This window comes from Saccopteryx bilineata, chromosome 8 (genome assembly GCF_036850765.1).
Source record: "Saccopteryx bilineata isolate mSacBil1 chromosome 8, mSacBil1_pri_phased_curated, whole genome shotgun sequence".
NCBI lineage: Eukaryota > Metazoa > Chordata > Mammalia > Chiroptera > Emballonuridae > Saccopteryx > Saccopteryx bilineata.
This window is the reverse complement of record NC_089497.1, coordinates 9,034,975-9,056,643: the sequence shown is the minus strand read 5'-3', so window position 1 is coordinate 9,056,643 and position 21,669 is coordinate 9,034,975. Positions and strand designations below refer to the sequence as shown.

Here is a 21,669-nt window from a genome sequence, read left to right as displayed (position 1 = left end):
TCTGAAAAACGCTTCACCTCAAATTGCATCAGTGTCCCCTGATGCTAATAATAGTGAAACCTAACCGTAGCTCCTGAGGCCCCGAGTCTAATGTTGTGTTTATAATAATTGTATCACAGTTTTAAAAACAGCAGCATCGCACATCTGTGCTTCAGCCCCGCCCCCCGGGCCCGTTCCTGGCGCCACTACCACCGTTTTATTTGTCCCCCCAGTTAGTAGAGGGGTCATCAGTCTGCCATCAGCAGGTGCTCTTCGTGCGCTCTCAGAACCTCGCTCGCTCCTCCACGCTTCCCGTCAGACCTTCCCGTGCTCAGTAGCGCGTGGGTTCACTCCTGCCGCTGCTGCTGCTGCTGTTCTGTAGCCTCAGCTTCCCCTCTTTCCTGTGTCCTCCTCCTCGCTGTTTAGACGCGGTTCCGTGTCCTTCAAACGCTTCTCCCTCGCACACTCTCTTCAGTGCCGCCTCTTCTAAACGTGAAGCCCCTTTAAAAAGAGGTTTGCTCTCAGTGCTTCCTCCCGTTGGTCCACACCCTCCCGCGCTGGCCTCTGGCCCCGCCCTCTCCTTCAAGGACTCTTTCTCATGTGAATGTTTTGTTTTGTTTTTTCTTACATGTGTACAGGTTTCTTATTGAACTCTTACCAGCTACTCGACTCTCTCCTCTTCTTCCTTTTTCCTATTTTTTTTTCTTCTTAGAAATTCTCCCCTGGCTTCTGTGGCACCGTATTTTCTTGGCTTTTTAAAATTTCTGGGTGGGTACTTCGTAGCAGTTATCTGGATAGGCTCCCCTTGGATCTAAAGGGAGGACGTCTTTGGGACTCCGTTTCGCCGCTGTCCCTTGTCCCGAGGACTGATTCCCCGGGTGGTCTCACGACGCCCGGGACTTCCTGTCACCTGTCAGCCGGCAGGTCTCCAGAGGAGTAATCTTACAGACTTCCATACGAAACCGTCTTCCCAACCTGAAATCTCTCGGGACAGTCTGAAGCAGGGATGGCCACTGCTGCCTAAAACAAAAGGAAGAGAATCCCGGGTGCTTCCTTCGGTGGTGCGCCCAGCATAACGCCAGTCCAGGCGCTGGTGCGAGAGGTCTGAGTCTCATCTCAATGCCGCCCTTGCTCAGCCTGCCTCTCTGCGCCCGTCAGCCCAGTCTCCCGGGACTCCTTCTTGTCTATACGCATAAGAGCATGTCTGTATAAACTCGTCTCTCGCTGTGCGCTCTCACTGGCCACACCCTGTTCCACGCTACCTTTATTCCCAGAGGGATGCTGTCAGAGTCTCCTAACCGTTGACCACCTACTCAACACAAAAGCCATAAGGATGTTTTAAAAACATAAATCTGATTTTAAGTATTCCGAGATTTAACAATTCAGTGGCTTTCTGTTGTACTCAGAATATACTGGGGGGAAAAATCTTAAGGGCTGTTAGACTAGAGAGTCTGACCCAACTACCTGTAATACTATATCATAACCCTTCACTGTCGTCTTCCATTTGCTTCCCCAAGCGATGGTTTCCCTTTCTTCGTTCTTCTGACATGCCAGGTTCTTGGCAGCTTCCCAGTCTTAGCATGTGCTGTTCCTTGGCCAGCGATATGGGAACAGCTCCTCCACACGCCGGCCCTCCCGCCTCCCAGTCAGGATTCCAGTCTCGGCCTGTGTGTCCTCTGGCTGTGGAAGCCTTCTCCGCCCTCCTTCCCGGCCCTAGAGACTGGGCTGTGCCCCCGCCTCTCCCCTCTCACAGCAGTCTGTCTCGCCACACCTTTGATGATGCTTAAAGCAGCGATTATTTGTTCAGAATTATATGTGTAATTAACGTGTAGAATGTTCTTCCTCCAAAGGAGGCTAAGTCTCCCCAGCCCAGGAACCACTGTTTATCCCCCGTGATACGTATTCTTGGTGTTCAGCACCTTTTTCTGCCCTTAGAGGCACTTTTTGAAAGAGTAAACAAATAGATATTTATATAGACACATATATGCGCACACAGACGTGTGTATATAATTACATACATACATACATACATACGGGTGTGAAATAAATATCTATGGCTGGATGTGACTGTACATATGTACACGTATAAACCAGTAGGAATGTTAACACTATCTGGTGCAGAATCAGTCAGAGTTACAGTTGCTGGTTCAAGCGATAGTTCATATATAAAGGGCACATTGAGGAATAGTAATTTCATTAATTTTCCCTCGCTCCTATAGGTAAAAAGTTTGAAAATACTGAAATGTTTGGGCAGTACCCACTGCAGGTCAATGGATTCAAAGACCTCCACGAATGCCTCGAAGCCGCCATGATTGAAGGAGAAATCGAGTCTTTGCATTCAGAGAACTCAGGGAAATCAGGCCAAGAGGTGAGCCGAGCTCCTGTGCCATCGCTCTGGTCCCCGCCCCGCCCCGCTCCTCCTGCTGGAGAGCACGTGGTCAGGCCCCGTGTCTGTGGCCACCTGATGACTGAAGAAGTATTCTAAGTCTGTATTTGCAGTAATGAGGGTAATGTGGACGCGCTTGGGAAAACTGCACAGTTACGGTAACCTCTAATCTTATGTTAATGTTGCCTAAACAATTTATCCAAGCATTTTCTGTTAACCTTCTCTGGGACATTTTTCAGTCTTGTTAGACTCTTTAGTGAAGGTGCCCGGCTTACAGCACGTGAGTCCCGGAAGTAAGGAAGACCGCTGTTCTAGGGGAGAGCTTTATAGACATACAGTACTTATCCCAAATATTGTTGGAATTTGTCCGGGCCTACTCAGGCAGCACCAGGCCTTTTCTGTATAATTGCATGAGGGGCAGATGGAAGAACTTGCTTTCTTTAGGAAGAAGTAATTTACAAAATATGTGATGGACCTGTTTACCTGTGTCCACTCGTCTTTGTCGCCACCAGCTGTCTCTTCTGCCCCGCCTGTATATCCATCTCTCCCTGCATGTGTTTAGCCATCGGGGGTGTTGTTGTGGCAGAAAGCAAAGGGCAGATGTGAGTCTCTGTTAAGCCGGTCATTGTTAAGCAGTGATACGTATTCTCTGAGTTAGTTGTCCCTGTAAGCTCCATGTGGGAGGTGGTGTCCCTAGTGGATAATGTGGGAACTGCATGTGGAGTTGCCTGATAGGAATTTTTTAACTGAATGAATGAGGGCGATGGCCATGTCTCAGTTTTTTCAACAAAGGTTCTGAGGTCTTTATCCCTGAATGGGTGCTTTATAAAAATTAAACGATGCTCTCTCTGTGTTTATTCAAAAAGGGATTGGGTTCTTATCTCTTTGAGAATAAATTGACTTCCTCTGAATTGTGTGTGCTTTTTAAAAAAGATGTGACTATTTTTCATTTTAACTCCTTTTTTTTTTTTCAGGGACAGAGAGAGGGACAGATAGGGACAGACAGGAATGGAAAGAGATGAGAAGCATCAATTATCAGTTTTTCGTTGCGACACCTTAGTTGTTCATTGATTGCCCTCCCATATGTGCCTTGACTGTGGGCCTTCAGCAGACTGTGTAATCCCTTGCTCGAGCCAGCAACCTTGGGTCCAAGCTGGTGAGCTTTGCTCAAACCAGATGAGTCTGCGCTCAAGCGGGAGACCTCAGGCTCTCAAACCTGGGTCCTCCACATCCCAGTCTGACACTCCATCCACTGCACCACCGCCTGGTCAGGCTATTTTAACTCCTTTTCTTCCCTCAAATACCCAAACAGAAACAGAAATAAATAATATTTGGTGGTCTTTTCAAGATAGAAAGAGAGAAAGAATATTTGAAATTTTTATCTCTACATCACAGGTCATCTAATTCAATAATTCTCAACAGATGCTAAACCACTTCCTCCCACTCGCACCCCCCACCCCAAAGCTGTTAGATCAGAATCGAGGGTGGGGGGTGATGCATGGCCCCGGAGCTCCGCAAGTGGTTCCCATACAGACCTGTTGTTAAGAATATTTAAATTAAGCTTATTTCTCTTATTGATTGGGAGACAGATCTCTAAGGATGAATGGGAAAGCAGACCTCTTTACAGTGTGGTCCGTTTTCTATTCAGGGTGATGGATGGAGGAGTTCAGGCAGGGAAAGGCGGGATACATGTTCTGTACTTTGTCAAAGTAGCTCATAAGCCAAAGACACTATGGTTTATTGATAGTAATCTTTCTCACCTATTCCTAACTTTTAAAAATGTTTTTCTTACATTGAATCTGAACTTCATTTATTATTTTTTTTAATTTAGTTGGTCCTTCATCTTAATCTTCATCCTCTAATGCCTCAGGCTGTGGTAGACTGCAAGTGGCAAAAAGCCTTCGTAAATTTGAGGCTTAGCAAAAGGCTAAGTGTACCCCCCCTCCATATTGGCTATGAAGCTGAGTATTTGCACTAATCTCATCCCCCCACTTTACTTGCTTGCTTAAGTTGCTGGAAGCAATTCACATGCCCTTCCTCTCAGGCTTTGTTTGTTCAGATGTTGGTTGATTTCACTTATGCCTGGTGGGGGGATTCCTGTTTTTTGCCTCAGATGTGTGACTTTGTATCAGAGATGTTCTTATTTGCATATGGCTATATAATAAAGCAAACTGGGGGCTATGGGGCTCTCAGATATTGCCATCAGCATTGAAGAGTCCTCCTGATCCCATCCTCTTTTCTTGATGAGTCTGTTTTCTTCATTCTGCACCGTTCTTTCTCAGGGCCCAGAATTTCTAGCCTTGCTGGTCCGGGGCATCGGGCCGCATCATACGCTTTCTGTTTCCGTCTGTCCTGTGGTCTGTCATCTTCTCGGAGCTCGGCGGCCTCTAAGCAGCCTCAGTCATAGCAAATTTGATTACCTGTGATCTGTATTACTGGTTGCCTAGATTTGCTGAATGCAGTAGTTTCAATAATAATTCAACCTGGGTTTAAGAGAATCATCAACTAAAACTGTCTTAAAAAGTTTCTAATAACATTTTTATATTATACTCTTATTTTATATCCTTCAGAATATTTTATTTATTCTAGAGTCTCTACAAAGACCAATGACAAACATTTTAGGCTTGTTTCTAAATTGGCATAATCCCTGATGATATCACCTCTTGTACTGTTATTTAGTAGAAATTGTTGACTTGACTTTGATACAGAAAGCATCTTCTTTACTGAAATGGCTCTGGTCAGCTAATTAAGAAGACCTTTAGTTTCCAGACTCACTCATGTTAAAACATTCATTTCTGGAATGACATCACTAGAGACAACTGTATAAATTAAAAATGCTTTTATGCAAGATAAATACTTATAGAATATGTTTCTAAAATATGTTTTTAAGGTAAAAGGGCAAATGAGTAAAGACGGTACAATGACAGCCTAAATTTTGAACTAGAACAGGAAGGGTTTGGTTCCCAGGCTTGGTTTGCCTTCCGGCTTGGTCTGGGGTCCCGGGGAAATTGGAAATGGCGGTCTGTGTTTTCTGTCTCCACCCCCTACCCCGGGCCACATTAATGTAATCGCACAAAAGAGAGGTTTAAAACCTGTTCATAGAAAAATCAGCTGTTTCAACTTACAAAAATGACTATATTCTCTCTATAAAATATTTCTGGTAACAGGTTAGATTTATAATCTTGATCAATTTAGAAGCATCTTTCTTACTAGTATGTCCGTTCTTTATTTATAAATTGCTTTGGTCTATTACTACTGTAGGTTCAGCATATAATATAGTAATAGTAGGGATGTTTAGGGATGTGGGGAATATAAACATCCTCTTCACTGTCAATGACCTCTCATAAGCACTGCATACCAGTTAGATCAGTGGTTCTCAACCTTTCTAATGCCGTGACCCCGCAATACAGTTCCTCGTGTTGCGGTGACCCCAAACCAAAAAATAATTTTGGTGGCTACTTCATAACTGTAATTTTGCTACAGTTATGATTTGGTATGTAAATACCTGATATGCATTATGTATTTTCCGATGGCTTTAGGCGACCCCGCTTGGGTCGCGACCCACAGATTGAGAACCGCTGAGTTAGATCAAAGAAGCAAATACCTGTAGTTTTTTATTGCATGGTAAAATAACACTTTGAAAGGGGAAAAGTCTCATTGTTTAATATGACGGTTAGGTGCGACTGAGTTTATAATCCTAAAGTCACAGAGCTAGAGCTACCCCTAACATTTTCTAAAGTGAATCCGGTGAATGTCTGGCTCTCCCATTTCCGTCAGCCTGAGAGTGAGAAAGTGACGCGCTTCCGCGTCTGTGGCAGGAAAAGCTGTCGCTGGTGTTGGAGGGAATGCGTTCACAACAGGAGTACTGCCTAACAGTGGGAACACCCTATCACGAGGCGTGGAGGCTGTTTCCTGGACTTCTGCTGGCTGGCAAAGAAGCGCACCCCCAACTGGGGCCGTCTGATTTCCGGTGGCTGTTGTAGGTTCCGTAAATTCAAGTACATGACAGTTTCATTTTAATGGTGACCTTTTAAAGTGTTGTAATAAAATATGAAAGTAATAGTTACTGAAACCTACTTAGAGACTTGAGTATCATAAAATGGAGTAGAGGATGATATCCCAGGGCATCCAAAGTGTTCTTTGTGATATGTAGGGAGTATGTTTTAATGCTTCGTAGTAATTTTCGGTGTTAATTAGAGCCAACTACAATTTTTGCCAATGTATTGTGAGAACAAAATAAGCTAATCTGTTCCAGAAATTTTAAAACTTAAGAGATGATTCCGATATTAGATATTTCGTAACTTTCTCTAGTCAACTTCAGATAACACCCGTATATAAATTAAAACAAATTCCGTTAAACTTCAGCGTTTAGTAAAAAGATAAACCAAATCCGACTCAGGAAGTCTCAGTTCAGGTAATCATTAGCATTTGGGGATGGAGAAATAGTTTTGAATAACCATTTACTTTTATTAGCTTTCTTTAGAGAAAAGTCTCAACTTTTAAGATTTTAGTTAAATCCACTTTGCCAATTTTGCATCACACCTGTTCTTATTTTGTTTGAATTTAGTTTACTCTCCATTCATTGACATTGGTGTTGTGTTTTTTGACAGTTGAAAACCACGCATAATTTAGTATATGTGGCAAATTATTTTTACAGCAGTAAAAAGCCATACATTGGCTTATACTAAGCACTTTAAACTTATTTGTTACATTATTTTATACTTCTTTATTTGTTTATTTACAAGTTTGTTCATTTTTAACTGAACAGTTGCCAAAGTTTGTAGAGGAGTTGGTTCACAGCAGGGAGGCATTTAATTTGTTCGACACCAGTAGTTTTAAAAGATTTCAAGTATAGTTACCATAACTATGAATTCTATATTTATTGTTGATAGATCTTTTTCTTAAATTAGTCAGAATTCCAGTAGGAAAATTAAATTTAAAACAGCTTCCAGTTTTCAGTAGGAGAATTGTAATCATTTATGCTATATATTTTTTTCCTTTATGTGCTGTGTTTTACAACTTTGTCACAGGTTTTTGACAGTCTAGTTGACTGTAATAGTTAGTATATATACCATTCATGGTAGTAACAGTGATACAGTGTTGAAGACTTGAGGTGTACTAAGTTATGATTTTGGCCAATGGCTTTGTCTTTGGGTCAGAAATTCTAATGTTAAGAATTATGATGAGCCTGACCTGTGGTGGCGCAGTGGATAAAGCGTCGACCTGGGAACGCTAAGGTCGCCAGTTCAAAACCCAGGGCTTGCCTGGTCAAGACATATATAGGAGTTCATGCTTCCTGTTCCTCCCCCTTCTCTCTGTCTCTCTCTCTCTTGCTCTCTTTTCTCTTTTCTTAAAAATGAATAAATAAAAATCTAAAAAAATATTTAAAAAAAAAAGAATTAGCCTGACCAGGTGATGGCGCAGTGGATAGAGCATCGGACTGGGATGCAGAGGACTCAGGTTCGAGACCCCAAGGTCGCCAGCTTGAGTGTGGGCTCATCTAGTTTGAGCAAAAACTCATCAGCTTGGACCCAAGGTTGCTGGCTCGAGCAAGGGTTTACTTGGTCTGCTGTAGCCCCACAGTCAAGGCACATGTAGGAAAGCAATCAATGAACAACTAAGGTGTCGGAACGAAAAACTAATGATTGATGCTTCTCATCTCTCTCCGTTCCTGTCTGTCTGTCCCTATCTCTCCCTCTCTTTGACTCTCTCTCTGTCATTAAAAAAAAAAAAATTATGATGAAAGAAGAGTTCTTAAAAGATTCTTTTCTTTTTCGTGGCTGTATGCTATCCTCATCCTTGGAATTTTCAAGAGGTGTGAAAATTTTTAGGAAGAATTGTTGAGTTTTATTCTAAATACCACACCGAATCACTTCCCTGTGATGTCAGCTGTGGCGATGTGTGTGAAAATGCCATTGCTGGTGTCCTGGGACTGAAATCAGAATGGGGAAAACAGAAAGGCCAGATGAAGGTTTTTAATTATTGTTTTCTTTCAGCATTGGTTTACCGAACTACCGCCTGTGTTAACATTTGAATTGTCAAGATTTGAATTTAATCAGGCATTGGGAAGACCAGAAAAAATTCACAACAAATTAGAATTTCCTCAAGTATTATATCTGGACAGGTATGGTGGGGCATATGGCATGACTTAATTTTAAACGGTTTAGTCACCAAGTGAAGATACTGCGTTTAGAAAAGAATTTTGCTTAATCTCTTTCCAATTAATCTTTACTTTTTGCACAGTATATCTAGTAGCATTTGTCAAGAAAAGTGTTCAGGGTTTTTTTCTATTTAGTAAGGTATAGTTACTGGAAATAATGTTATAAGGAAGTTTTTAAAAGATTATTATTTCTCCTATTATAATCTCATCAGAATTTTTAAAAATACTATTTTATACTGTCTGATATTTATTATAAAATTCTGAATGAATTGATCTTCTGTGGTATTGTCTAGATTTAATACTGTATCTACTTCCATGATATTTAGAAATACTAATGATTGTTATTTTTCTTTTTCCTGATAGATACATGCATAGAAACAGAGAAATAACAAGAATTAAGAGGGAAGAGATCAAAAGACTAAAAGATTACCTTACAGTATTACAACAAAGACTAGAAAGGTATTACACACACTAACTATGAAAATTCATATTTTTAGTGATTATCTCAAGTCTATAATTTTACATTTTTCTTGAATAACTTGGGATTCTAGGAGTAATCATTCTGAATTGATATTTTTCTTGGATAGTTTAGTTTTGAATTCTGTTAGAAGTTTAAAACAGTTTTAGTTGGCATTAGAAGATTGTTTTAGTTCTCATAAACAACAGATAATGCTTATGGTCCTAAAATAGCTATAAACTAATTTAGAGTTGAGTTTTCGTCTTTCATGGAGCTAAATGTTATTCTTGAGGTTTCCATGAAGATGAATGTGACTGAGTTTTCCGCCTTAACACGGACGATACAGATTCGCATGCCTGCCAGAGCCTCATCAAGACTTGATAACAAAGGGGAGCAAGTCAAATAGAAGTGGTGGGCAGGGGTTGCCTGCAGAGCACCCATGGAGAGGGAGTGGCTGTCACCTACCCTGGTGGGGTGGGTGGGGTCATGATAGATACCATCTTCTATCATCTAGAGCATCATATTGTTTCCAGGAACAGCCCCAGTCTAGACTCTCAGATGTTCTGTAGTTCGGATAGAAGACCGCAGACTGAAATGAGACCTGGGAGACGTCAGTTTGCAACTGTGATCTAAACTTCATTCCCTTGTTTTAGTGCTAATTTGAAAATGACTACCCTAACATGCTTTTGTACAAAAATAATGTTTCAATAGTTCTTTACCTTAAAACATATCAGTCATTATGTTGAAAAATAAGAAGAAGTAAAAAAGGAAGATCATATTAGTCACCATGAAACCGGAGGACAGATCTAAAAATAGAAATAGTCACAGGGGACGAAACTGTCAGTTTTCATTTTCCTGTTGGGTGACCAGTCAGAGCAGCATTGAAAATTTGTAACAGTGGATCCACACCTTCAGTCTTCTTTCGCTTCCGTTTCCTCTCTTTGGAGAACATTTCATTTATTTCTTGAATGTATATTTGGAGTCTTAGTGTCTTCATTTGAAAATGCGTTTCATGGTTGAGAGAAATCACGGAAGTATCTGCACCATGTTTTGTAAAGATTACTTTAAAATCATTTCGCTTTATATACCAATGAAAGCTGCTTCATACCTTTCATGGTTAACAGATATTTAAGCTACGGTTCGGGTCCCAAACGGTTTCCGTTGGTCGATGTTCTGCAGTACGCGCTGGAGTTTGCCTCCAGTAAACCCGTCTGCACTTCTCCCATTGACGACATTGACGCCAACCCCCCGCCTGGTGGCTCCATCCCAGCACAGGCCTTACCCAGGTAAACGGCTGTTTCCACACAAAAGACCTAGTAATGTAATTGACACCCTTTGGAGAAGATTTTACAAGCTGCCGCTGTTGTGACTGATTTTAATGAACTCTAAAAAGGTTAGATCCACTTAGAACATGACATGTCTCCTGGGTGCTTTCTTATTTCATTGTTTCAATAGATACTCTGGTTGTGGATTGAATTCTTCATATTTTTTTCCTATTCAGAGTTATACTTTAGGTTGTTTTTTAGTATGTTGGTTCCAACCTTTTTATTCATGAAAATAATACTGTTAAATTCAATTATTTTTCCTATGATGTAAGCTAGTATTTATTAGCAAGAGAAGGTCTTTATAATTTTGGTCCACGTCAGATTTGTTGGGATTTTTTTTTTCTTTTTTTTTCCTCTGGGGAGAGAGAAGTCCCCGTAGGGATGGCAGGGGGAGCAGGTGCTGACATGTGGGCTCCTGCCCCAGAGCTGGGGCAGCAGTTAACAAAAAGCCCCTCCAGCAAGCTGGCCTTATCCCAGGCTCAGGCCCAAGCCAGAAAGACAGACTGCTGATTTCCACCCTCCACCCCTCAATGGCCTTGCGCACAGGGGCAGAGTCCCAGGCCGGCTGCAGGCCTGAAGCCCATCTTTGCTCCTCTTCCTCCTCTGGGCCAAGCATGGGGCAGACACAGGTAAGCACGGCCTTGCCCCATCTTTCAGAGAGCTCTATCTCATACCAGGGACCCATAGGCTTCTTTGAACTTGAAAACTCTGTGACTGCTGCTAACTCCCATTTCCTAGAGGGGAGCTGACCATCCCAAGTGACACACAGGGTTTTACTGTCTGGACCAGAATGAATCACATGATGGCCAGGTCATGTTGGGGTTTTTTAAAGTAAATATGATTAAGCCACATTTCTACTCTAAAGCCACAATCTCTTCCTTATAATAATGTAGCCCTCGGCCTGACCTGTGGTGGCGCAGTGGATCAAGCGTCGACCTGGAACGCTGAGGTTGCCGGTTCAAAACCCTGGGCTTGTCTGGTCAAGGCACATATGGGAGTTGAAGCTTCCTGCTTCTCCCTCTTCTCTCTCTCTCTCTCTCTCTCTCTCTCTCTCCTTTAAAATGAATAAATAAATAAAAATAATTTTTAAAAACCAATTTGTTAAAAAAAATGTCCTATGTTAAGGATCTCATTAGGATATTAGAGTAATCCATGTCTCTCTCTTTTTTTAAAGCCCTTTCCTTGTTGAAATTACGAGCTAGCTTAGTGCTGTGTTTGGCACAGTCTTTGTCCAGAGCCTCAGTTTGGAAAGCTTCATAATATTTTCTGCTTTACAAATGCAGCACGGCAGAGCAGCAGGGACTGCCTTCCTCAGAACTGCCCGGCACGGCCCCGGCCCCGGCCACCCTGCCCACCCGGGCAGTCATTCACAAGCCGTTCACGCAGTCCCGGGTGCCGCCAGACCTGCCCATGCACCCGGCGCCCAGACACATCACGGAGGACGAGCTCTCGGTGCTAGAGAGCTGCTTACACCGCTGGAGGACGGAGATCGAGAACGACACCAGAGGTGAGGCTGCTCAGGGCGTGCTGTCCTCGGATGGGCACCTACGAAGATGAAATGGAAAACAGTCATCTCTCTGGATTCCGTATGCAAATATTATGAAGTTTGTGGTTGTTTTCTTCTTCTAGAAAGGGTATTCTAAAAGATACACTAGTCTGGCATCCCGTTTTTATGGTCTTCCCTGGATTACCTAGCTGATTAATGGCCTAGCAGCTGGTCTGATCTTCTAGTTTCGGGCTCTGAGTTTACACCGAGCTGGTGCTCACAGCCACTCTGTTGGAGAAACATCGTACAGCGTCCTATTTTGTTCATAAGAAATGACAAGCTTACCCTGATGTTTGTACAAAGTCCAGGTGATAAAAATATTTTCTTCAGATCGAGGAATGAGAAATGTGAATTCTACTTTTTAATCTGCTCTAACAAGATGTCCAGATATGACCCAAGCTCAGTGCCGGCCTGAGTGAGTTTTAACTGGCATGTAGCACCATGAGCAAAAAGGACAGTGCTCTCCGGGGCGGGGGTGGGGCGTGTGCGTGCTGGGGTTTGGTGGCCGTCCGTCCTTTCTGGGAAGGAACTTCCCTTTATTTCAAAATCATCTCCTTCCTAATTTACTGTTGCTCAAATCTTTTTTTGTTTTTAATGAACTGGCATTAATATTTTATGGTAGATTTGACTGTAATTTTTTTCTTACGTATCAAAAATACAACACCCAATGACTGCCCCAGTCTTCTCCCAATTTTATTGACCCATGGTACAAGGAAAAATCTGGGATTTTTTTTTTTAATTAAAGATTTAAATTTAAAAATTACTACTGTTTTATATTAAAAGGTTGGAACTATATTCAGTAATATCAAGTGTTAGATTTTATGTGCCCCACTTGATTCTTTATGGACAATATGTGAATAAAGAACAATCTTAATTTACTAGAGGGTCTGCTGATGACCAGCAGTTAGCATTAGTAACTAAAGATTCCTCTTAGTACTTTTTATATATAAGGGAATTTTTTAATATTTCCTTTTTTTTTAGCACAAATTAATTAAGCACATCGTTTTCCCTGAACACTGTGCTAGGGTTGGGATCACTTTCTACTGGACTGGGCAGGTTGTGTTTACTTTTTATGAGATTACATTCAGAAGGGTGGGCGCTAGGAAGCTTTTTCCTTGAGGGAGGAAAGAAATGAACGGATTTGAAATGCCCTTTGGAGACCACAGGCAGATGTAGGTCACTGACAGGAGGTGAGAGGGAGACATCAAGGATCATTGGTACCATTGGTCATTCATAATGGTACGAATAACTAAGCTAGAACGGTCATTCATAATGATACAAATAACTAAGTAGCCAGAACAGTAATTCATAATGGCACGAATAAGTAGCCAGAACGGTCATTCATAATGGTAGGAATAACTAAGTTGCTGGAACAGTCATTCATAATGGTACAAATAACTAAGTAGCCAGAACGGTCATTCATAATGGTACAAATAACTAAGTAGCAAGAACGGTAATTCATAATGTTACGAATAACTAAGTAGCTAGAACAGTCATAATGGTACGAATAACTAAGTAGCCAGAACGGTCATTCATAATGTTGCAAATAACTAAGTAGCCAGAACAGTCATAATGGCACGGATAACTAAGTAGCTAGAACAGTCATAATGGTACGAATAACTAAGTAGCTAGAACAGTCATTCATAATGGTACGAATACGTATCTAGCTAGAATGCAGGTTAGAGGAAGGCAGACTGGTGGGTGAGCAGGTCGCTGTCCCTGGGGAAGAGGGAGGAATATGATGGGATGAACCCACTTTGGGCCATTTTAAGTTGGAGGGCCTTGGGCAACCTTCGTGTGGTAAAGTTTTATACCCATGATAATGTGGATTAGAGAAGATTTTTCTAGGACTATTTGTGTTATTTTTTCATCCCCATTGATATTAGTTGTTAGCATTGCTTTTTAAACTACAGTATTGTACAATATCTCAACATATAAGTGTGATGTAATTTATTTAATTTTTGTATTGATACAGCAAATAGTGTTGTGTTGACACACTTGTGAATCAAATTCATAGTCTCGCGTGGTTATGCCATTATACTATAATTAACCATTTCTCTATTGACAGATAAAGGTTGTTTTCTGTTTTTTTATCAATTATATGGACTATATAGCTGTGAACATCACTGTCTGAATAATTTTTTAGGATAGATTTCTACTAGAATTAAAAATAATAAGTAATGGAAGTCTCAGAACTTGATTGGTGATTATAGTGGATTTTATTCACCTGTGTATTTATATCAGATATGTGGTGAAGTTGTTTTATTTTGTTCTAAAGTTTTTGTTTCATATGAATGTGTAAGGGAGGTTGGCTTGAGTGTTCATTGAAACCTTTTTTATACATATGGACAAAGTTCAGTTTTATTGGTTCCACACATTTTCTAAATGAACCGTACTTGTTTTGGTTTTTAATGATGAATTTGTGCTGTATCTTTTATTAAGGGGAACTATATTTTTATATAGACTCGAGGTAGTAATGTTTTTAAGAACTGTTTTAGGAATTTTTTATTATTTTTCTGACATATTGATATGAAAACCTGTGATCTCTTTCTGATAAGTCTCAGTAGAAACATACTGGATTTTAGCCGTGAATGACCTCTCCTGTTCTTAGATTTGCAGGAAAGCATATCCCGAATCCATCGGACAGTTGAGCTGATGTACTCCGACAAGTCTATGATCCAGGTAAGTTGGCATTATAAAAATTATTGACATATTTTTATTTATCTTCATCTATCCTAAGCAAATTCTTCTTACATGTTTTGTTATAAAATTGCTGAGCTTAAATAATATTTTCCCCCTTTCAGTTCTGTTCTCATACTGAATTCATTGCTTACTCTTTATTATTCTATAATAAAATTTATCAGCATTTTTCTTAGTGTCTTAAAAATAAAACCCTGGGAGAATTCCAAGGCTGTTCAAGGTATTCTGAGGAAGAAAGTATGGGCTCAATTCTGTTCTGAGTCCTGGTAGGCTAGAAGAAGCCATTCTGGTAAACTCAGCCATCCGTTTATAATTGAAAAGGTTTAGACAAATCATGTGCTATATAAAAATATTCCTAAGTTCTTTATTCAAAAGAAATAAATAGGTCAACAAATACAGTTTCCAGGTTTTGAGAATCCCCCCAGTTTACACACCTGTCTGCTCTCCGTGTCTTGAGCTTATCTTCCCTTTTTTTTATTACTTTGTAGTTTAATTTTTTTCAAAGTTTGAACCTCTGCCAGTATCCTCGTGTTAAGAAACACAGGCTCCTGTGCTATGCCCAGTCGCCTACTTTGTGGGTTTCCTGGAAGGTGGGATAATAGACTGACTGTGTGACTGCTCCTTCGCCCTTCTGTTTTCCGTTTAGGTTCCTTACCGCTTACACGCTGTTCTAGTTCATGAGGGCCAAGCAAACGCCGGGCACTACTGGGCATACATTTTTGATCACCGTGAGAACAGGTGGATGAAGTACAATGATATCGCGGTGACCAAATCATCGTGGGAAGAGCTTGTGAGGGACTCTTTTGGTGGTTATAGAAATGCCAGTGCATACTGCTTAATGTACATAAACGACAAGGCGCAATTCTTAATACAAGGTGAGACTGTGGAATATATAGGGTATGGTGTCTGTTTTTCAATAAGTAGCCCTTGCCTGTGACTCCGGTCTCTGGCGTGATTAGTTCAGTATAATTCACCCAGAGAGTGATGGATAGGATTAGGAAATGCTGTTGGCTTATTGAGATTCCGTATTACTGGAATCGAAAAGTAACATGACCAGGGCTAAGAATTGGAATATATGTTTTACTTGAAGTTAGCTACTTATTAACTATTATGAAATGTAAATCTGACGTGTTTCTCCTTGCTTGACATTCTGTAATGACTACATTACATATTGACTCCTAGTCGGGACCCTGACATCTAAGACCTCTGTTTTCTGGCCTCCGACAGTCTCTCCAGCCTCATTTATGACCGTTTGTCCATTTCAATCTGATATTTGAACTTGCTGTATTCTGCTCACACCAAATCACTTTACTCACACGTTTATATCTATACGTTCTCATGTTTTTTATTTTTTTCCGATAACATTCTTACTTCTTGCTGCTTCTGCCTAATTCCTGCTCAGCTGTTGGTTTTCAGTGTAAGCGTCCTTTGCTCTGCCGAGTTTTCCTTGTCTTCCCCGGACCCTGCTGTGTGCTCACCTACATTTGTCGGGCACCGATCGAATGTTCACTTGTCTTTCCCACTTCACTCTGATCTGCTCGAATCCAGCGACCATGTCATACTGTGTCTTAATCTTTTTAATTTTTGTATTCTGATACAGGCTTTGCATTTAAAAAACAAGGAAGGATTGTTGAAAGTGATAAAGTTAACTTTCCTTTTGTATTTAATTATTCAGCAAAACTAGCTGGGCGGTGCACTTACATAACTAAACCTAAAATTTCTTTTGTGTGCGTGGAGTAGAAGTTGAGTAGCTCTTTTAAATCATATTTATGCCATGTTTTTTAAAAAATCTTGCTGTGTTGATTAGTTTTCAGATTGCATATCCATATATTGCTATACTTAACTGCCTCCGATGAAAGAGAATTTTAGTTCTGTTCTGAGCTTAGTAAGGTTACGGGTTACTTCTCCTCTTGTGACAGGTGGTCCTCCAGGAATAATCAGACACCTTGTATTTTCTTGTAGTGGAGAAGGTAGTATTTCTGTCAGTGTTTGAGTGGCAGCGCTGCCTTTGTATATCTTGTTGAATTTAAAAGTGAAAGCTGAGAACATGACATATAATGTATTATCAACTATTTGCATCATTACTTTTCTGAGCATTTGTGTAAGTTTTCTTTTCATTTTGGGGTAATGCTGACTTGCTAACTTGGTAATAATTCATATTTTAAATGCCTTTTGAAATGCATTCTATTTTAAGCTTTGCATTTTTCCTTTAATTTTTAATTTTTTATTGGTCTTTGAACTATAATTTGCAGAGGAGTTTAATAAGGAAACTGGGCAAGCCCTTGTTGGCATAGAAACATTACCGCCGGACTTGAGAGATTTTGTGGAGGAAGACAACCAGCGCTTTGAAAAAGAGCTGGAAGAATGGGACACACAGGTTGCCCAGAAGGCGCTGCAGGAAAAACTGGCAGCATCCCAGAAATTGAGGGAGTCAGAGTCTGCTGTGACAACAGGTGAGTCCATTGTATTAAACCGCATTTTATCATCCATATCATATTTTATTATCAGTTGAGATGCTTATTGACTATAAACCAAACTGATTCTTCTTGAAGTATGAAGAAGCGAGGAAGAATGATCCGAAATTCCATCACTTCAAGAGAGCCACACATCACCTTTTGTTGACCCCTTTGCCGGACACCAGTGTGGGCGTGTCCAGGGGACCCTTGAACAGGGCGGGGGTTGTTCCGGCTGCCAAGCGCCTGTCTGCGCCCTCTTCCTCTGCTGCCCTCCCCTTTGACTGGGCTTGATCCTGCTTGGCAGGAGGCTTGGAAAAGCTGGGAAAGCAAAAACTGATCCAAACCAGTTCACTAAAGCTATCAGTCAAACGAACTTGAGTGATTTTTATATTTTGAGTATACTCCAATTTGTGTACTTGATTTTTATTATTAAAATTAAAGACAGAATTAGCCAAAAGCACAATATATAGTTAACCCTTTGAGTAGTGAGTTTGTTCATGCTTGCTGACCCCCACGAGTGAGTTTTTTTCAAAAAATGAAACTAGTTCCAGTTACAGTTTTATTAACTTAAAATTATGTTTGTTTGATAACCGATTTATGGAAACAAGAAGAACATACATTAGCCTTTCTGTTTTTTTGTAATTTTCTGAAGTAAGAAGCCAGGAGGCAGGCAGACAAACTCCCACGTGCATCCGACCAGAAACCACCCGGCATGCCCACTAGGGGGCGATGCTTTGACCATCTGGGACATTGCTCCATTGCAACTGGAGCCATTCTAGCGCCTGAGGCGGAGGCCACAGAGCCATCCTTAGTGCCCAGGTCAACTTTGCTCGAATGGAGCCTTGGCTGCAGGAGGGGGTGGGGGGGAGAGAGAGAGGAAGGAGAGGGGGAGGGGTGGAGAAGCAGATGGACACTTCTCTTGTGTGCCCTGACCGGGAATCAACCCCGGGACTTCTACACTTTGGATCAGTGCTCTACCACTGAGCCAACCAGCCAGGACCTGTCTCCTGATTTTTTTAAGATTAATTTCATCATCAGTGAATTGTGAGTATGTTTTAGGGACATATATTTCCTATTATAGAAAAAGTGCTATTTCTCTGTGGTAGTGGGGAAATGAGAACAGATAAACTAAACACACTTTTCTCATACGTGGATTTTTTGTTTGTTTGACCTTTCTTTTTGCAAGGTCTGCTTGTTCTGTTTTGGGTTGTTGAGGAAGCGTGTTAGGTGTGTGTTTCATTTCTGCTTTTACGGACAGATGTCCATGCAGTGGTACCTAGGTGGGTTTTAGCACTGTCATTGGAACTTCAGAAGGCATCATGCTTTCGGTGGGGACGGACGGCACCACCTTACGGGATTGTGGCCGATGCAGGAACACACAGCTCTCTGTCCAGGCTTGTAAATTGTCTTCATGTAAATTGAATAGTTGAGTCCTTGATCTTGATATGAAGAGTCATTGATTTAGAATTTATAAAAGACCAAGCAAGATGTTGTTAGTATGCCAGCAAAGGTACCAGTGTTTCTTTTGTTTTGTTGTTTTTTTATTTTTAACAGAGACAGAGAGTGAGTCAGAGAGAGGGACAGACAGGGACAAATAGACAGGAACAGAGAGAGATGAGAAGCATCAGTCATTAGTTTTTTGTTGCGCGTTGTGACACCTTAGTTGTTCATTGATTGCTTTCTCATATGTGCCTTGACCGCGGGCCTTCAGCAGACCGAGTAACCCCCTGCTGGAGCCAGCGACCTTGGGTCCAAGCTGGTGAGCCTTTTGCTCAAACCAGATGAGCCCACGCTCAAGCCGGCGACCTTGAGGTATCGAACCTGGGTCCTCCGCATCCCAGTCCGACGCTCTATCCACTGCGCCACGGCCTGGTCAGGAAGGTACCGGTGTTTTGATGCGTCAGTGCCACACAGCGTAGCTGAATAGCACCACTGCCTGCTGGTGCGCTCTGGCGTGGTGAGCAGGCCGCTCTCTTTCCATACCTCCAGGGCCGCTGTGTGGAGCCCGCGGTGGCTCCGGTCCCACCGCAGTGCACTCCGTTACAGCGACCCGTCCACTGCAGTGCGAGGTGAAGTCGCTCGGTAGACATCAAGAGGTTTCTGAGCTCCAGTCACAATGTAGCGACGACATGGTATTTCCTTTCAGTGTCAGCCAGTTCCATCCAGTTGTGACTTCCGTCCTTGTCTTCTGTGTCTGCCCTCCCGCCCAAAGCCCTTCCCTCGCCCTGCCCCGGGCGCAGCCGCTGGCCGCTCTTCCCTCGCCCTGCCCCGGGCGCAGCCGCTGGCCGCTCTTCCCCCGCCCTGCCCCGGGCGCAGCCGCTGGCCGCTCTTCCCCCGCCCTGCCCCGGGCGCAGCCGCTGGCCGCTCTTCCCCCGCCCTGCCCCGGGCGCAGCCGCTGGCCGCTCTTCCCCCGCCCTCACGCCCCACCACCCCACCGCCAGGCTGTTCTCTGCTAGCAGGGCGGGGCTGCGGGGCCGCGTCACTGGCGTTGGGTTGTGGTACCTCGCGCTCAGCGGGAGGTGAAGCCTCCGCTCATCGGTTAAGCTTCGGCTCTGTTCTTGGTTCATCTATATTTGATGGCACCAAAAATACCAAATTCCGTAGTATTCTCCTCTTCATCCGGTCTGTATTTCACAAGGCCGTCTAAGTTTACAGATTTAACACATTTTATTTTTACTAAAGTCGCACTCATGCCTGTTCCCACCTAAGTGGACAGAATTAATTCCCTAGCCAGCTGTGCCCGCTGTTTACCTTTGTCCCCTTCTGTTTTCTCTGATGGAAAGGCCTCGTCTGGCCCTGGCCGGGTAGCTCAGTTGGTAGAGCATCACCCTAATATGCCGCGGTCGCAGGTTCGATCCCCGGTCAGGGCTCATACAAGAAGCAAGCAGTGAACGCATCAATGGGTGGAACGATACATCGATATTTCTCCCTCTCCCTCTCTTCTTTCCTCTGCTTTCCTCTCTCTAAAAAATTAGTAAACAAATTATTTTTAAAAATAAAAGGCCATGTCTATATGCCCTTTTTTCCTGATCAGTTTGTTCCACCATCTACTTCATGAGCTGTTTCATCATTTTGAACAATTCAGTAGTAGGTATTGGGCATATATGTTCATGTCTCTCTCTTTAGTATTAAAAAATAAAAAAACTTGAAGAGAATACAAATATTTCAGAGAGGAGCTAGAATAACTAAAAAATAAAGAGATTGAAACGGGCAGCTCACCTGTGTTACCATCCTTACCTCCCAGCGTGGGGTTTAGAAAGCGGCAGAGGTCCCGCGCTGAGGCAACATCCCGTCCACAGCAGTGCGAGGAATACGCACTTTGTCCGAGTTAGTGGAAAGAGGACGTGCCTAACTGTAGACTGGGGGTGTGAGGTTACCGTGTAGAAGACTGTTTTCTGTCACTGTATCATCCACCATAGCATATGGAGAACTTTGTCCTGTGGTGCAGGGAAATTGAACATACTGCAGTTGAGTCAGGGAACTTCCTGTAGTGTTTGTTGGAACCACTTATCTGCTATCACTAGTAGACAAATTCCGCTTTAATGCCTATGCCATCTTCTTCCTGTTTCTCTCCAGAGTTTCCCAAGTAATTTGTTTAGTTTGGTCTAATACTTTCAGAAGATCAAAGAACACCTGTCTAACTCTCTCAGGCATGCGTGCATTAGGGTCCTGAATACCCAGTGAAGTAATAATACGAGGCCGTCTTGCTGACGACATCCATCCAGGGATTCTCTTCCCTGCCTATGAGTGTTCTCAATAAGACTGGAATAGAGGAGCTATTAAATTCCCGTTTTTTCTGAGGGATGTTCCAATAGGAATATTAACTTATATAGTATTAATTAAATCAGTATTTGTTCCACAAATACTGGGAAATCCACAGCCGTCACTTCTCTAATATCTTTCGTTGTCTTATTGCAACGAAGTTATAAATGATGGGAAAGTCTTGTTTGATTGATCTCATGCTACCTCCCTCATTTGCTTAGTACAAAGGAGAACTTACGTAGACCCTGTGTGTGGAGAGCTAAAACAGGTCTTTACTCTAAGTGTGTATATCACAATTACCTGGGAGATACTTTTCTAAGTGTAAATTTTTTTTATTTTTTTTAAAGATTCAGATAATTTGTGAACCGCTGATTAAGCATCATGGCTCTCGGCTGTATTTATAAATCAGAAAAGCTAAGAAGGAGAGAACTATGCCTGAACTTGAGTTACTCCTATTTTACTAAAAATAAAAATGGTCAAAATGATGGATATTGGTATGGAATGTGTCCCATCAGATCTCCTAATTTGTCTAGGGGTGCATGCGGGTTGGCTCTGGGACTTTCCTACGAGTAACTGTCTGACCGTGAAGGAGCAGCCGGTATTTCAGGAGGGCCGGCTGCTCCTGGAGTGAGACCTGGTGGGAGGAGCCGTGTTCTCAGTTTTCTCAAGTTCCTCTAAACAGGGCCTGGGTGGTGTTCCGTTTACATCTCTAGAACCCAGCGCAATAAATGACACATGGTCGACGCCCTTTGAGTGCTTTCTGAATTGCATTTATTCCCCATGGGGGTTTCTGTGGGGTGTCGTAGGGGTGGTCCCCAGTGAGCGGGAGTGCGGCCACGGTGACCGGGTGACCGTGCGTCAGGGCAGCAGGCTGACGTTGAAGGGGGCAGATGGAGCT

The 21,669-nt window shown here is 42.3% G+C and overlaps 1 protein-coding gene across 5 annotated transcripts in view; it reads left to right on the top strand.

Moving 5' to 3' along the window:
• The window catches only part of USP25 (ubiquitin specific peptidase 25), a 122,129-nt gene that overhangs the window by 74,703 nt on the left and 25,757 nt on the right, over window positions 1–21,669 (top strand). For all 5 annotated transcript variants that reach the window (XM_066241917.1, XM_066241916.1, XM_066241918.1 and 2 more), the window contains exons 10-17: window positions 2,199–2,347; window positions 8,362–8,489; window positions 8,889–8,984; window positions 10,107–10,268; window positions 11,591–11,814; window positions 14,465–14,535; window positions 15,200–15,428; window positions 16,806–17,006. In XM_066241917.1, the coding sequence (XP_066098014.1) occupies window positions 2,199–2,347; window positions 8,362–8,489; window positions 8,889–8,984; window positions 10,107–10,268; window positions 11,591–11,814; window positions 14,465–14,535; window positions 15,200–15,428; window positions 16,806–17,006 (1,260 nt within the window). The remainder of the gene's footprint in view (window positions 1–2,198; window positions 2,348–8,361; window positions 8,490–8,888; window positions 8,985–10,106; window positions 10,269–11,590; window positions 11,815–14,464; window positions 14,536–15,199; window positions 15,429–16,805; window positions 17,007–21,669) is intronic.